Genomic DNA, 15,731 nt, shown 5'->3' on the forward strand with positions numbered 1-15,731 from the left:
AGATTAAAAACAACAAAAATAAATCACCATACATCCAGTACTGTTCAAGTGTTTCTTTTAATTGGATTAATAGTTTTATAAAGAACTCACATGTTCCCCCTGTTTACCATTTTCATTTTCAGTCAGGAACAGTGTGTCTATTACAACACCACTGCATGTCTGTGCAGGTGCTTGCCTGCGCCGCAGTGGACTTCGGTAGCTCGCTGTTCCAATACCATTTTTCATTCCTCGTTTCACAAACAGTTTAGAGTTTTCTGTCATGGAAGGCCTGAAAGAAATCCGTGTCAGGGTTCGATCTGCATTTGATGTCCCTGGATGCCTCCCAAGCCCACAGCTAGTACAGTGTTTGTAGTTGCAGGTGATGTAACGTGTGAATGCTTGCCTGAAGGTTTTGTTGAACAGAGTGTAGACCAACGGATTTATACCTGATGACACATAACCGACCCAAACAAAGACCTCCATGAGTCGGGCTATTATTTTAACATCGCAGCTGGTGCACAGTACAGACGTGATATTGGTGATGAAGAAGGGGCACCACATGACTACAAACAGGAGAAAGACAATTCCTAGCACCTTTGAGGCGCGCTGCTCATTGCTGAGATTTTGCATCGATTTCTTGCCCATGCTGGACATTCTGCGAAATGGCACATTCTCTCCTGTATTATTTTCAGTGACCGTGTTTGGCTTTTCTTGCTTCCTGGGCGATTTGTTCTCCAGCATGATCTGTTGCTCAGCTGCAGATGGTGTTTGAGTTTGGTCAGGTTTAAAAACCACACAGACTGTTGGGCAAGTAAACCGTTGCTTCACCTTTGACCTCAGCAGATAAACTTTTTTGTGCAGTGCTTTGATGGTGAGTAGATAGATGACCATCATGATCATCAAAGGGATGAAAAATGCTGCCAAGGAGCCAAACATGATAAACTCCCGGAAGGTGTCTGTTTTCAGCAGGCAAGTGTGGTTGTTGTTGAAGGTGATGTTGTTTGGTAGATGGTGACTCCTGAGCCCTCTAATAGGAATTGGAATTGCTATACCTGGAATGACAGGAACGATTTATTGTTAAATAGCTTGACTTGGTCAGCATGCTCAATTTCAACACTTTCAGAACTTTAAATTTCATGGTTTCAACACCAGCTGCAGTGCTACAATTTACCCCACCTTTTCCCTCATCAAAAGGTATTAGTTTTATTTTTAATTTCACAGTTGTACTCTAGATAAAATGATTTGTGAAGGAACATGTTAATACTTAGAAGTAAGAAGACGAAGTCAAACCTCTGACTTGTGTTTACGTTAAGATGAAAAATATGTTGGCCAAATTGAGACTTAAGAGGTCAAAGTACAGTAATGCTTTGTTGAATCTGATTAAAGTTGTAAACTGTTTTTGTTTAAAGAACAGAAATGTTAAGGAAAATTAACTTATTGCTATTATGGTTTTAAAGTTTTTATGTCCTTAATGAGCATTCTATGTACAAAGATATGAGAAATGATTTCTGGCTATCAGTAGGATATTGTGAAATACCACAATGTATTTGGCTAAATATAGTGTGAAGTATGATTGGAGCCTGTCCCATCCTCTCAACCTATCTCATTTTATTCTCATATATAGAGTAGCTGTTTATACAACCTATACTTTTATTGCATCCGGCTTGTAACTCTGAGTTTTATGTTCTAGCTATGCCATTGTTTTTAAGAAAAAAAAATTGTTCTTAAGAAATCTTTTTGTCTCTTACATTTACTGTATACAGATCTCTACTGTGGTTTTGTAAAGTTTATCCGATTTGAAAGGAAATCTGAGAAAATATGCTTACAAATGGATATGAGCCACACGAGTGCTATCTTGGCCATCGCTTTAGCTCTGGATTTGTTCTGGCTGTGTTGGATGGGCTTCTTGATAGCAATATAGCGGTCCAGTGAAATGGCGCATAAGTGCATGATGGATGCAGTGGAAAATAACACATCCAGGAAGAGCCAGATAGGGCAGAGAAACTCTGGAAGAGGCCAGTCAGAATCTAAAGAGAGGATAAGAAAAATATTACATATTGTTTTGCACTTGTAGGTATGGATATATGATCTAAAAATTATCTGAAGATCAGTTACAACAGCAGCTCCCCACAAGCACTGCCTGCACCCCTGGGGTATATGGACTATCCTCTTGGGGCATATGAAAATTTTTTTGAAAGCTTAAAAATTGTGTGAACTACAGAAACACCTTATTTGTTTCCATTACTAATTTATACATCCGTGTGTGTGTGTGGGGGGGGGGGGGGGTCTGTATGCACCTGCGACTAATCATCTGCTTTTACCTATGGGTGGTAGCACACAGGCTTTGTCCAGTATGTACACAAGTCTGTGGTTAAAGCAGAGGGTAAGGAATTAATCCATTCATTGCTGTAAGAAATCATAACAATTGTAATGAAACTGCTATATTTTGTTACTGTAATCATTCACACATATTGAATTGTAATGGGACTTTAAAGAATAACAAATATTCGGTGCTATCAGAAAACTAACACTTAAGCTGTAAAAGAAAGTTCCTTTAACTGCTCCCTAGTTTACACTTGGGGTCGCCACAGTATATCGAAGATGAATCTGCGTGTTGAATTGGCACAAGTTTTATTGCTGGATGCCCTTTCTGACGCAACTCCACATTACATGTAGAAATGTGGCATGGGTGGGGTTTGAATGAATCTTCCCTGAACCTTTGCACTGAAACCAAGTGCACTAACCACTTGACCACCACCCTCCATTAGTACTTAAACTATACATTTTTAAAATATTGAAAATAGTCAATATTGACAATAAAGAAATGTGGTCAGATTGTGGGGCAATAAAATGTGGTTTATCCCTCCCCTGGAATTAAATTGGAACATTGGATATTTTAAAATAATGGGTTTTCTTGCTACGGCCCTGTATGGTTGCTTGTACCTCATTGGTCAGTTTGATGATATTTCGGGGTACAAATCTCACAATTTGTGGAATATTGAGTTATGTTTAGCATTTTCTTTTTTGCATTCCAGTGGACGTTCATTCCAAAATCAACTTTATCTTGCACACTACTTGCTATGGGACATGTACTACAGTGGCAAAGGATTAGAAGCAGCACTCATGCAAAAGATTGGTGTTTGTTTATCTCTGTGGGGAATGGCTTTACTGGAAAAAGGAGGGGTGACTGACTGTTTATGGTGCTAAAAGCTCTTTATGTAGATGTGCTTGAGTCTATGCACAACATTAGTGTTTATTTTCAGTTCCAGGCATAAAATTCACAAGTAGTTTGCCTGGCGATTGTCCCGTAACGATTAAGTTTGCAGAAGTCTGCATTGGAAAGGATTTTACATTTTCTTTTGTCTCACCACCCTTTTCATATTTGCTTAAAGTACTTTCCATCTTGGTTGTTCTGATTTCTGAGTCATACTTCTGGTGAGGTTTTTTATTTTGTTATATTTTTCAGCCCAGTACCGAGATCAAACCTACCCAATATTCACATCCTTACAGAAGATGAGAATGGAAATGCAATCAATATGCATATTTCACTGCTGCTACAAGCCTTGGGGGGATGAAAATGTTCACTCAGTCAGTGCTTTTGTGAGGCAACAACTTTCAAGTACATAGGAATCTGCACCATATCATTTCACTCTCTTCAGAGGATTCTTCTTAATTATTTTAGTTTTTATTATTCTGTCCATACTCTTGCTGTCATCATAGGCCACATTTAAAAATCAGTTTAGGGTGTTGCCTCCACGTTGACTTCACAGAGGTGTAACTGTAGGTTTGTTGCTTTTTCTGGATGTTTTTGGACCCTTTTACGGATATGGCTTATTAATTGTTTTTTGATTAATTACTTATCTCTAGGCACATACCCGTATGTTTTCTTGCCATTATAACTTCCTGGGTTACAGTTGAACTGTTGGTATCCATGCTACACTTTACACAAGCCCTGTATATGCACATTTTTGATGTCTCTGTGTTCAGTCCGGGCTTTAAAACAAATTTGGATATTTGCTACTTTTGTTATGGCCCAGTAAATTTTGTGTCTTATAATTAATGTCTTATATATTTTGCTTTACCTTGGTATGATTTGTTTGACAGCTTATCAATTTTTTGTTGTTGTTGTTTGTAACTATAAAAAGTACAGGCTTTGCTATCATGAGTGCAGTTGTTACATTGTAATCTTTCAGTTTTTCATACCATACCTCACCCAACCCCTGTGATAGGTTCTAGCCCCCCTGATCCTTAACTGGAATAAGTGGGGTTAGAAAATATATGGATAACCAGATTTCAATATTCGCGTTAGCTTTTCAAAAATAAAGATCTGTAGTGTTTAGCTTTTACTTTTTTCTGAAGCCAAGTACATGATGTGCATTTTTGCACACAAACAGTTCATCCACAGAAGTTGAGATTTAAAAAAAAAAAAAAGACATCAATCCTCTTTACTTCTATTTTGCGTATTTCTATGTTGATTTCCTCTCAGTATATTTAATGGCTTTCAGTCTCTACCTTTTTGTGACATGATTATATTATTCTTTTTCTTTAATTCAGTTTATTTGCTTATAATGTTGCAGCCAGTGCTCTTTATCAAAGCATTTTATCTAGTTCATCATGTCAAATATGTTTCATGTGCAGCTGTATTTAGACATCACTAGCTCAGTAATTAAAATAAGTTTTTGTGAGATTTTTTTTTTTTTCTTCCCTCATTTTCAAGATTTCTCACATCCCATTCAAGTTGTTTAGACCAAACTGTTCAACCGCTACTGCGGCGCTGCCAGAGCAAGTAGTATGTTTATTGTCCACTATCTGTCATTATATTTCATTGAAAATCATTTCTTTTGAGTTGGTCAAGTTTGTATATATATATTTTTTTTTTCTCAGAGTATTTGCTACCCATGCCATATTTAGCTTGTTTATTTATTACATACTTAGAGGATGATATGGGGGTTTTATTAAAAATTTTTAGCTGATTCAGTGACTCTCATACACGCATAGTTTTCAGAATGTATATAAAAGCCATTTAAAACTCTAACATGCATCCACACACACAAAAAAAACTAAATCAAAGCAAAACATCTTTCATCTTTTTGGGACTGTGGTAAACTTACTGTAGAGAACAGTGATCATGGCAATGGGCATCACTAGGAGTCCCACCAGTAGATCTGCCATGGCAAGTGACATCAGAAAGTAGTTGGTAGCATTTTGCAGTTTTCTTTCGAGGGACACTGCAAGAATGACCAGGATATTGCCTCCAATCGTAGGGATGATAAAAATGATGATGAGCAGGGCCGCCCATTTCAGCTGAATCTCAGGTGCCTCTCCTGTTTGCGAGTTGTTTTGTTGGAGTGCAGCCACCACTGGCTGAGACATGGCGCTGCAGAAGTTACAGCAGGTCTTAGTGTGGGTCGAGACTCTGACTTTTGTGGTGCTGCAGACTTGGTCAGCATGGTCACTGTATCCACCAGAGGAGGGCACACAGTAGCATAGGACAGTTCGGTGTCTGTGCACAGAATGCTTCCTCCCTTGTGCAGTGTGCAAACAAATCCCTATCGCTGACCATCAGTATAGGATTTTAGGAAAAGTATAATGACGAAAAAAAATTCAGGACTAACTTCAGTATGGGAAATTATTCCAGAACGGTTGGAACCTCCATGGAGAGATGCTGTGAATCTTCACTTTCTGTAGTTCTCACAGGCAGTCAGAATGCTTGTCATTTTTATTGTCCACAAAAACATCTGTTAAAGGAACAGCAGTAAGTTACTTTCTTGTTTCGTTGGCAAAATGAAGGTGTTATGAAGAGTTATTTATGGTACTAAATGAAGAGGGAACTTTTCTATGTGCAGAATATTACTGGATGGTGTTATCAATAATGTACTTATGATTCAATTTGTATGCATTATTTCCTTTACAACCATACCTTTTTAAAAATGTATGTTTAAAAAAACAAAACTAAAAAGCTTTATAGCAATTTACAGCCACCAGGGGCTCAACACATATTTAAACATATAGCCTTTATTTGCAGAACAAATGTATTTTACAACATTCCAATTAAGTTATCATAAATGGTAATGTCCACGGTTACACATGAACAGTGCATTACACAAAATTTAAACTGACTGGGGGAGTAATTTTCTTACCTGGTCTTGACAATAACCATTATGCCATTAAGTTGCTCTTTGATTTATTCTGTCGAGTTATTTTCAAAGCTGTTGCTTCCTTCTGTCGTCGCAAAAGCTGTATTTTGTACAGCTCAGTGTCCACCATGCTGCAGTCTTCACTCATTTCTTAGTAAAAATCTTCATCCATATCTTGCTCACATTTTTATGTGTCCACCCGGCCCAACTCTGAAAGAATTCCTTCCCTCAGAGGCAGATCCTTTATCTGTGTCGCTCTGAAGAAGTGGATGTGAAATTTCTTTTCCCTTCCACACGTTGGAGGAATGCCCAGTGCTGATTTGCATCACCGATCACGATCGTAGGTTTAAAACTTTCAGATGTTGTGGGTCCTTCTTCTCTTTCCCTCTTCCCAATGCTGTTTGTGTGTAGCCTCTAATCAGCTTGCACTCCTCCCATCTTGTTTACCCTTTGTCTCCCCTCTCTCCCCTTGGTCTTGCCCGTGAGTCAGACTGTTAAAAAAAAAAAACAGATGAATGTCTTTGTGCTGGCAGTATGCCTGTGGTTCTGGGAGGTAATTTCCTTCAACACAGCCGTACCACTGTTTACATTTGTCAATTTCTCTTCTCTCCTCCTTGTGAAGCAGTGATGGCAGAGGTAGTACATAGTTCATGGAGAGATCCTTCTCTCTGTTTAGCTGCTTGAAACAAATACTTGTACATGATTGCTTTTTTATTCTGTTTTATAAAGTCACATTTTTAGAATGACAAGCTAACATGAATGTAGGAATATTCTTCGAGCATATTTTATTTTTTGAAAATTTGTCAATATATTTCTTTCACAACCTCAAAAACGCAACCTTTGTTTTTTTTTGTTTTTTTTTGTTTTTTTTTTTTTTTTGCAATTAACAGAAGACACAAGACGTCATGAATTAGCTGTATGAGAAATGAACAATCTCTGGAGCATACAGTCACCAGGTGATTTAGTTAACTCCTCAAAAGGAAATGTGAGAATTAAAGCTGGTATCTTCCTGCCAGGATCTGTGTACTGCAGGTTTTTCCCAGAATGAACAAACTTGGCTGAACATTGATCTCTATCTTCGTAACTGCTGTAATGATTAAAACAAACATGATGAGCTGACAGATTTGTCTTCTTTGCCTGTCGTTCTGTCAGTATGACATTTATAAATGCATATTTTGCAAGATGCAAAAAAATATGAATGGGAATAGTCAGATTATGTTTCTGTGTAGGCTCTCAGTTGTCTAGGTGGTTTCCATAGTAGAAAAGCTTGAATCTTCGACTGGACTGGGTTGCTTGACGCGAGGACGTTTCGCTTCAAATCGCAGAAGCTTCCTCAGCTAAAATTCTTGCTCTGGTGGTCTGACTTCTGTCTTGACTCTTGTAGAGAAGAATAATCAAGAAGTCACAAAAGCTGGAGTTTTAAACCTAACCAGACCCCTCCTACCGAGCGGCAGACTGCTATAGGCTAGTGACTAAACAATAGCTCTGATCAGCACCTATTGTGCTCTAGTTAGCACCCTCCTAATGACAGGGCAGCTGTCCCTCTCCTGATGGCTCCCTTGACGACTCTGCTGATGACGTGAATGACTCATTACCATGAACAAAAGACTGAAACTGCTTTGACCTGAGCACCCCATTGTAAACAGGGGACAAAGCATGCCTCAGACCCCCTCCTCGGTTAAGGCTGGGTTTCAAACGTTTCACAAAGAATGCCTCCTTGATCCCTCTCTCAAACCATTTCTTCTCTCTGGCTAATATTTTAACTTCCTTGTCCTCAAACGTGTGGTTAGTGTCTTTAAGGTGGAGATGAACTGTAGACTGAGGTCCACTGGCACCCTCTCTGTGGTGCTGGTATAGCCTTTTGTGTAAAGGTTGCTTAGTCTCACCGATGTAATGTTCGTTACAGTTTTCCTGACATCTGATAGAATACACTACATTGCTCTGTTTGTAACTAGGGATCCTGTCCTTAGGGTGAACTAATTTCTGTCTCAAGGTGTTAACCGGTTTAAAGTAAACTGGGATTTTGTGCTGTCTGAAGATTCTCTGTAGTTTTTCCCCTACTATTATACTTTGGTCCTTTCAAGTAGAGACACATCCTCCAGCAGTCTCTGCCTCACAGCTGAGACGGCCTCAGCGGTGGGGATGCAGGTGAACAACGAAGTCACATCAAATGACACGATTGTTTCATCCGCCTCCAGCTGCAGGTCCTTGATCTTGTTCACAAAATCTTGTGTGTTCTCCACATGGTGGTCTGAGTTACCCACTAGAGGAGCCAAAATCCACTTGAGGTGCTTGACCAAATTGTATGTGATGGAATCTGTGCTACATACAATAGGCCTGAGTGGCACATCCTGTTTGTGGATTTTGGGCAGTCCATAGATGCACGGCGTGGCGTCCCCAGGGTACAGTCTGTAGTATGTCTGCCTGTCGATGAGTCCCTCTTTCTCCAGGTTTTGGAGGTAGTTAATGATTTTCTTCTTATAGCCGCTCGTGGGGTCTCTCTTCAGATGTTTGTATGTATTGGAGTCACTGAGCAAGTTGTTGATCTTGGCCTCGTAGTCCGATGTGTTCAGGACCACCGTGCATCTGCCTTCATCTATCAAGATTATTTTGGAGATCTAATATTTTAAAATGAAGCCTTCTAATTCTAAGACCCAAAATCCTCCTAAGGTAACTGTGCTGGATCTTTTCTGCTGTGTGACCTGCTTCTAGTGCCTTTTGCTTCATGCATTTGGGAATAACATTGTTTTGTTTGCATCTCAGGTTAAATCTTAAGTGGTTTCTAAAGTTAGCTATCTTTTTAGCAGTCTTTTCCAGCTTACGTACCAGTGCCAGGGCCTCATGCCCACAGTTGGTCGCAATGTTTCTTTGTAGGTTCTCAGTTGTCCAGGTGGTTTCCATAGTAGAGAAGCTTGAATCTTCGACTGGACTGGGTTGCTTGACGTGAGGACGTTTCGCTTCAAAATCGCAGAAGCTTCCTCAGCTAAAATTCTTGCTCTGGTGGTCTGACTTCTGTCTTGACTCTTGTAGAGAAGAATAATCAAGAAGTCACAAAAGCTGGAGTTTTAAACCTAACCAGACCCCTCCTACGGAGCGGCAGACTGCTATAGGCTAGTGACTAAACAATAGCTCTAATCAGCACCTATTGTGCTGTAGTTAGCGCCCTCCTAATGACAGGGCAGCTGTCCCTCTCCTGATGGCTCCCTTGACGACTCTGCTGATGACGTGAATGACTCATTACCATGAACAAAAGACTGAAACTGCTTTGACTTGAGTACCCCATTGTAAACAGCGGATAAAGCGTGCCTCAGACCCCCTCCCCGGTTAAGGCTGGGTTTCAAACGTTTCACAAAGAATGCCTCCTTGACCCCTCTCTCAAACCATTTCTTTCTCTCTGGCTAATATTTTAACTTCCTTGTCCTCAAACGTGTGGTTAGTGTCTTTAAGGTGGAGATAAACTGCAGACTGAGGTCCACTGCCGCCCTCTCTGCGGTGCTGGTATAGCCTTTTGTGTAAAGGTTGCTTAGTCTCACCGATGTAGTGTTCGTTATGGTTTTCCTGACATCTGATAGAATACACTACATTGCTCTGTTTGTAACTAGGGATCCTGTCCTTAGGGTGAACTAATTTCTGTCTCAAGGTGTTAACCGGTTTAAAGTAAACTGGGATTTTGTGCTGTCTGAAGATCCTCTGTAGTTTTTCCCCTACTCCTGCTAAATAAGGAAGAGACACTCCTCTTCTTCTTGTCTCTGTCTCCTGTCTATCTGGTCTCTTTGTTCTCTGGGACTTCTGCACTTTGTCCAGGGACCATCGTGGGTACCCACATACTGTGAGGGCTTTCCGGACAAGTTGTTGTTCTTTAGCCCTTCCCTCTGCAGTTGTGGGCACCTGTAGGGCTCTGTGTTGAAGCGTCCTGTTCACCTAATTTTAGCTGAGGAAGCTTCTGCGATTTGAAGCGAAAATTTGAAGCGATTTGAAGCGAAACGTCCTCGCGTCAAGCAACCCAGTCCAGTCGAAGATTCAAGCTTCTCTACAATAGTCAGATTAAACAGTATGTGGCTCCCTAGAAACCCTTGTCCTTAGCCAAAGAAGCAAACATGTATGATGATGGATTCAGAAATTAATGTGGACCAAAACAACATTTAAGCTCTTCACGCATTAAGAGTTAACTTTTTCATCTATTTGATACTGTCTCCATTGAGGATTTTGTGTTTTCATTACTGTTTTCTGTCTGTCAGTTAGTCAGCAGGATATCGCAAAAGGATCGAATTGATTTTCATGAAATTTGGTGGTGAGATGGACCTTGGATCTAGGAAGTACTAAATTATATGGGTCCAGGTCAAGGAGTAGACCTTACCTTTCATCTTTGAGCTTGACTCTGTCTGAGGTCTGATTCTGGTAGTTGATCCTGATAAAGAGGCAGATCTTGCCATTTATTTATTTGTTTGTTTGTTTGTTTTATTTTTAGTCCTACTTCCATGTAATCAGGATTGCTAATTATTTAAGGGTCCACCCTTTGATCCTGATCTTAGGTCCTGTGTACAGACTCTTAGAAATCAGCAATTAAGATCTAAGATGAGTTATCAGCATCAAAGATGGGGATGGGAATCGAAAACCAGTTCCAAATTTTTCAGTCCAACGGAATCATATGTCTCAAATGTTGTTACTTTCTCTAATCATTCATTCATTTCCTGTACCTGCTTATTCCAGTCAAGGGTCACGGGGATGCTGGAGCCTATACCAGCAGACATAAAGCAAGAGATGGGCTACACCCTGGACAGGACACCAGTCTGTCCAGGGCCACATATAGACAGTCATTCACACCCACACCTGCTGTCAATTTAAAGATACCAATTCACCTAAACGCCACACAGAAAGGTCTAGGTGGGAAGCAATACCAGAGCCTTCTTCCTGTGAGGCAGCAGTGCTAACTATGAATCCACCATGCCACCCTTCCTTTAATCAGTGCTCTTATGTTTTTCTGACACAAAACCGCATGCATTATGACATAGAGGCGTGATGATCAAGAGTTTAAAGCGGCGGCTTGTGAAGGATTTCTTGCTCTAATCTGTCAGACCAAAAAATAACTAAGGCCTCTTGAGTAAGGTCCTTAATCCCCCAGTTGCTCCCGGTGTGTAGCTGAGCATCTCGCTGTGTGTGGGTGTGTGGGTGTGTGTGTGGGGGGGGGCGGGGGGGGGGGGGGTGAAACATCACTGTAAAGTGCTTTGAGCATGAAAGTATTATATAAATGCAGTCCATTTACCATCAAATGTGACATCATGACCCCAAACGCTGCATGTAACAAAAAGACTGCTGCATTGACTCTGAAAATCTCTGTAGATCTCCATTTATCCACACAGAAAAGTGATAAGAGGAGGACCGATAGTGGCACAAATATCAACTTAAAAAAAATTCAAGAATTCACATTAGTAGTCAAATATGAGCTGTGGATCAAAATCACAGGTCACACACAGAATGTGTTCTGTTTCACTGAAACACTGGTGGAAGTATTTGCTTTCTGCCCTTCTCATAAGACCATTTTATCTTCTAGTGCTCTGTTCAAAAGTGATTTTGTTTGCTTTTCATGTTCCTAACTCTATCAGACATTAACATATTACATTTTTTTTTGTTATACAGAAATTGATGATTTACTACACTTTTTTACATGGAAACCAAAAACTCTATTGATTTTTCATGTTATGCAGGTTTTCCATTTTGTTGTTGATGGAAAGTAATTTTATTAAGATGACAGGAAATTCGTTGGATTACGTTATTTGAACAAATAACGGCAACTGGTTGTTCATTTTGTGTAAAACAAAGGATTTCTCATGTTACAGTTCAAGTTTCTTCCACATTTAAGCTAGTGAATGCAAAGAAAAGCACTCACTGGTGTCTTTACCAAGTTCAAGATCCCCCCCTTAAATTCCCCATCTTAAATGAGATGAAAACATTTTTTAAGATGAATAATGAAAATACTATCTTTATTTAGAGCAACGTGATGTTTGACACCAAATTTTTCCAAAGTTTATATTGCTTTGTCCTTTAACCTCACATTATTTTGCATTCTTTGTCTGTTCAGGACCCCCGAGCAGTGTCCTAGTGTGGTTTCGCTCCTGTCAGAAAGCTACAACCCTCATGTTCGCTGTGGGGCAGCAATGGCTCTGGGCATCTGTTGTGCTGGGACAGGTAACAAGGTGAGTACCCTCCTTCAGCCCAACCTGTATGTCTGTATTAAAGTTGTTGGAGGGTTTCCCGCCTCCCGGTAGTTTAATGTGGGGAGCAAACTCAGAAGACTGAAAGACTGACAGGATACAGACTTCAATTTTAGATGTCATTAAAAGATGCCTTCACTGAACAGGAAGTTGCTATGACAGCTTGCAAACTGCCCTCACCCCGCGCTTCTCCTGTCTCTTCTGCTTGCACTCGACCCACACCCAGATGGGTGGGTCGTTACCCTGAGCGTGGTTCAGTAAAGTTATGCAATTGGCTGAAAATTTTGCATTTGACATTTATGTGCGATGACTGCTTCTATTGTATATCTGAACTGGTATGTGTAAAAGTAAAACTGTTTTGTCTGTATAGCATGGTAAGCAAAAGAACAGTACGCATCGTGACATCCCAGAGGAGATAATGAAGTTATCAAATAGACCGAGGATGTCCATGAGACATACTGTCCAACAAAGTCATTTTCATAAATGCAGTATTTTTCACTGATGTCGTCTCACAGAGGTCTGGACCAAATACAGGCCAGGTAAAAAACAAAACAAACAAAAAACAAATTCAGGGGGAAGGGGGTGTGAACACAATTTTGTATATAAACATTGTCAAGATAAATTCAGCAACAATATATATTACATATTTTCACGGTAACATGTACATTGAGGATGTAACAGATGGTTTAACCATTATTAACCTAGTGTTTTGTATGCCCCCCACACTCATCCTGTATCTGTGTAGCATTGTCAAGTGTGTTCAGCCAGTCAACAGCTGGAAAATACAACTGTTGAGCCAGTAAAAACATTTTGTATTCCAGCAGGGATGAAACAATTCCTACAAAAACCCCAGTAGTTCAAGTAATAAAAATTCCCCACAATTTTTCTGCCTGAAGACCTTGTCTTCTATATTGGGAACTAAGGCTAGAGCCAGTCTGCTCTGTGAGCCTGATCCTGTCATATCTCAGAAGCTAGGTAGAGTGGGTCCTGGTTAGTACTTTGGTGGGAGACATCTTGACCAGGGGCTTTGTCCGTTTCTGTCAGGAAGGGCATCCAGCATAAAACTTATGCCAAATCCCAATGCGGATAAACTTCTTTCTTTACAAACAGCACCTCCGCTGGTTGACTACACAATCCTACCCAATACCCAGTCCATGCAAGCACTGAACAGAGTAGGGGCCAGAACACATCCATGAAAAATGCCAGAATTCACGCAACTCCACATTACATGGAGAAATGAGCAGGGGTAGGGTTTGAACCAAGAGCCCTCTGCACTATCTGCTTGGCCACCACCCCTCCACATTTATTCATTTATCATTAGAGTGTATTTTGTCTAGTGCTGTGATTCCTGGAAAATGCAGATTATAAATAATAATTATTAGTAGTAATGAACACATGATTATTAAGAATATATGTCAACCCTTGGAGTTATTATACTCCAGAAAATGTGGTAACAGTGACTGAATCCTAGTAAGAATTATCCTTGAAGTCCCTTTTCAAGCACAGAGACCAGTTTCATACCACAGTAGCTGTTGAAACCCAAGTGATAATCCTTTCCAGACAGGGACAAGTCCTCTTTTTTTTCCCAGCCAGTGACATTGATGTCACTTTGGTCAAATTAATTTATGAAATTGGTGTAGTGCTGTGCTGCCAATATCACAAAATCTTGCCACCTGACATAGACTAGATTTCCAGTCATAACTCCAATCAATCTTTCAGCTGCAAAATTGTACTTTTTTTTTTCCTTTATGTGGTCAGTACATCGTGATTAGAACTTTGACTTTTTCATGTTTTCAACACATCAAGAGATGTGTTGCTCAAATGGTCACAGTTGACATAAATGATCATTTTCTCAGGCACTACAGATATGTGATTCTTTCCATTGACACACAAGCAAATGCCAATGCCAGGGATTTTCATCCAAGGCGCGCTGACCTGTACACCAGAAAAAAACAAGCAGCAACACTCGAGTCTGAATTTTGGCACTAAAGGGGAAGTCTTTTATTTTATTTTATTTTATTTTTTAGTTCTTTGACTGGCTTGAGGCAGGCTTCAAAACACAGCACTTTACGTTAAAATGTCCAACATTAGAGCAGAAATATACATGTTTACTGCCTGGTACAAAAAATGGTTTTGGTCTGTATAGTTTCCACCTCCATGACAACTGTACGGGGGGGTGAATTTTTTTTTTCTGACCACTTAGTTTAAGATGTTTTAAGCAATAAAGTTTTGTGTAATTCTGGCTGCGGTTGCTTTGAGGGTCAGCAACTGAGTTCATTGTCTGTGATGGTAATTCCGAGTCCACTGGCAGCGGTCACTCGCTGTTTGTGTCTGTTTGGAGTATTTTATGACAAACACCTGGAATAATATGGCCTGTTGTGCAGTGAAACGTCCTAACGGATCATCTAAGACGTCTCTATTGCAATATTCACGCTGAGTGAAACTCTGGTGTTATTTAATGTTGTGTACTAACGATGTTGGGACTTTTAGCAGCTGTCGGTAGGTCCACTTAATGCGCGATTACTGAGGAAATGTGTGGCACATAGCTTTTGCTGTCCTCACCAAAGAAAACCGTTAGGAGAACCACCACAAAAATATGATTTAATAAACACCTGAAGTGAGGTTAGCTAAGGCTAACCTCACTTCAGGTCAGGTGAAGTTACCTGAAGTGACCTGAAGGTCACCTGAAGTGAGGTTAGCCTTAGCTCAGGTCAGGTTGTTTTCATCACACACTGATCCACCCACGCTCTGCTCCTTTATGCACTAAGGAATTTATCATGAATCTATGCGGATGGGGCTCTCAACATGGCGACGCATAGAAAAGGGGGTCATTTTGGCTGTTCTGGGTCTCTGTAGAAAACCAATGGATGGCATCACACAGGCTTTGTCCAGAATGTATACAGTCTATTGGAAAAACCTGGGGTTCAGTATCTTGCTCAAAAATACTGACACCCAAGCAGGAGTACCAGGCTGCTAATTATAAAAAAGACAAACTATGGGTGCTGCCAGTTCCTAATTCCTTTTGAGCTGATCAGGATCCACTGACTCAGCCCAGAAAGAGTTGTGGCTCATTCCATTTTCAAAATAAATAGGTAAAAAATGTACACCAAGATCCTCTGCTGAGGTGCATATGCAGAAATAGTAACTCAAATATAAAGAAAAAGTATAGCACACTCAAAATATTGATGTCCTGCTGCTGTTTTATTTCATAACGTTTCGGCCAAAGGCCTTCGTCAGATTGCAGCTTCAGTTGGACCAAGTGTTCAAAATTGTTTGTCAACCCAGGTGCTCAAAACCCCCTCCAATGAGTAGGAGGTCCCAAGAGTGATGACACCCAGTGATTTCAGCCCATTCTAAAAATCAGCAGACAAAATTATTAAATGTTCATAGGAAAAACATCAGC

At 40.2% G+C, this 15,731-nt stretch overlaps 2 protein-coding genes across 2 annotated transcripts in view; one reads left to right on the forward strand and one right to left on the reverse strand.

The window, feature by feature from the left end:
• psmd1 (proteasome 26S subunit, non-ATPase 1) overlaps window positions 1-15,731 on the forward strand; it is a 113,532-nt gene that overhangs the window by 54,435 nt on the left and 43,366 nt on the right. Inside the window, exon 17 of the mRNA XM_034179961.1 lies at window positions 12,196-12,310. Coding sequence (XP_034035852.1) covers window positions 12,196-12,310 — 115 coding nt within the window. The remainder of the gene's footprint in view (window positions 1-12,195; window positions 12,311-15,731) is intronic.
• htr2b (5-hydroxytryptamine (serotonin) receptor 2B, G protein-coupled) lies at window positions 39-6,788 on the reverse strand. Its single transcript, XM_034179962.1, has 4 exons — window positions 6,120-6,788; window positions 5,091-5,717; window positions 1,806-2,006; window positions 39-1,031 (listed from the first exon to the last, which is right to left on the reverse strand). The coding sequence occupies exons 2-4, from the start codon at window positions 5,350-5,352 to the stop codon at window positions 76-78; spliced, it is 1,419 nt and encodes a 472-aa protein (XP_034035853.1). The 5' UTR covers window positions 5,353-5,717; window positions 6,120-6,788; the 3' UTR covers window positions 39-75.

Source organism: Thalassophryne amazonica, chromosome 10 (genome assembly GCF_902500255.1).
Source record: "Thalassophryne amazonica chromosome 10, fThaAma1.1, whole genome shotgun sequence".
NCBI classification, from domain to species: Eukaryota; Metazoa; Chordata; class Actinopteri; order Batrachoidiformes; family Batrachoididae; genus Thalassophryne; species Thalassophryne amazonica.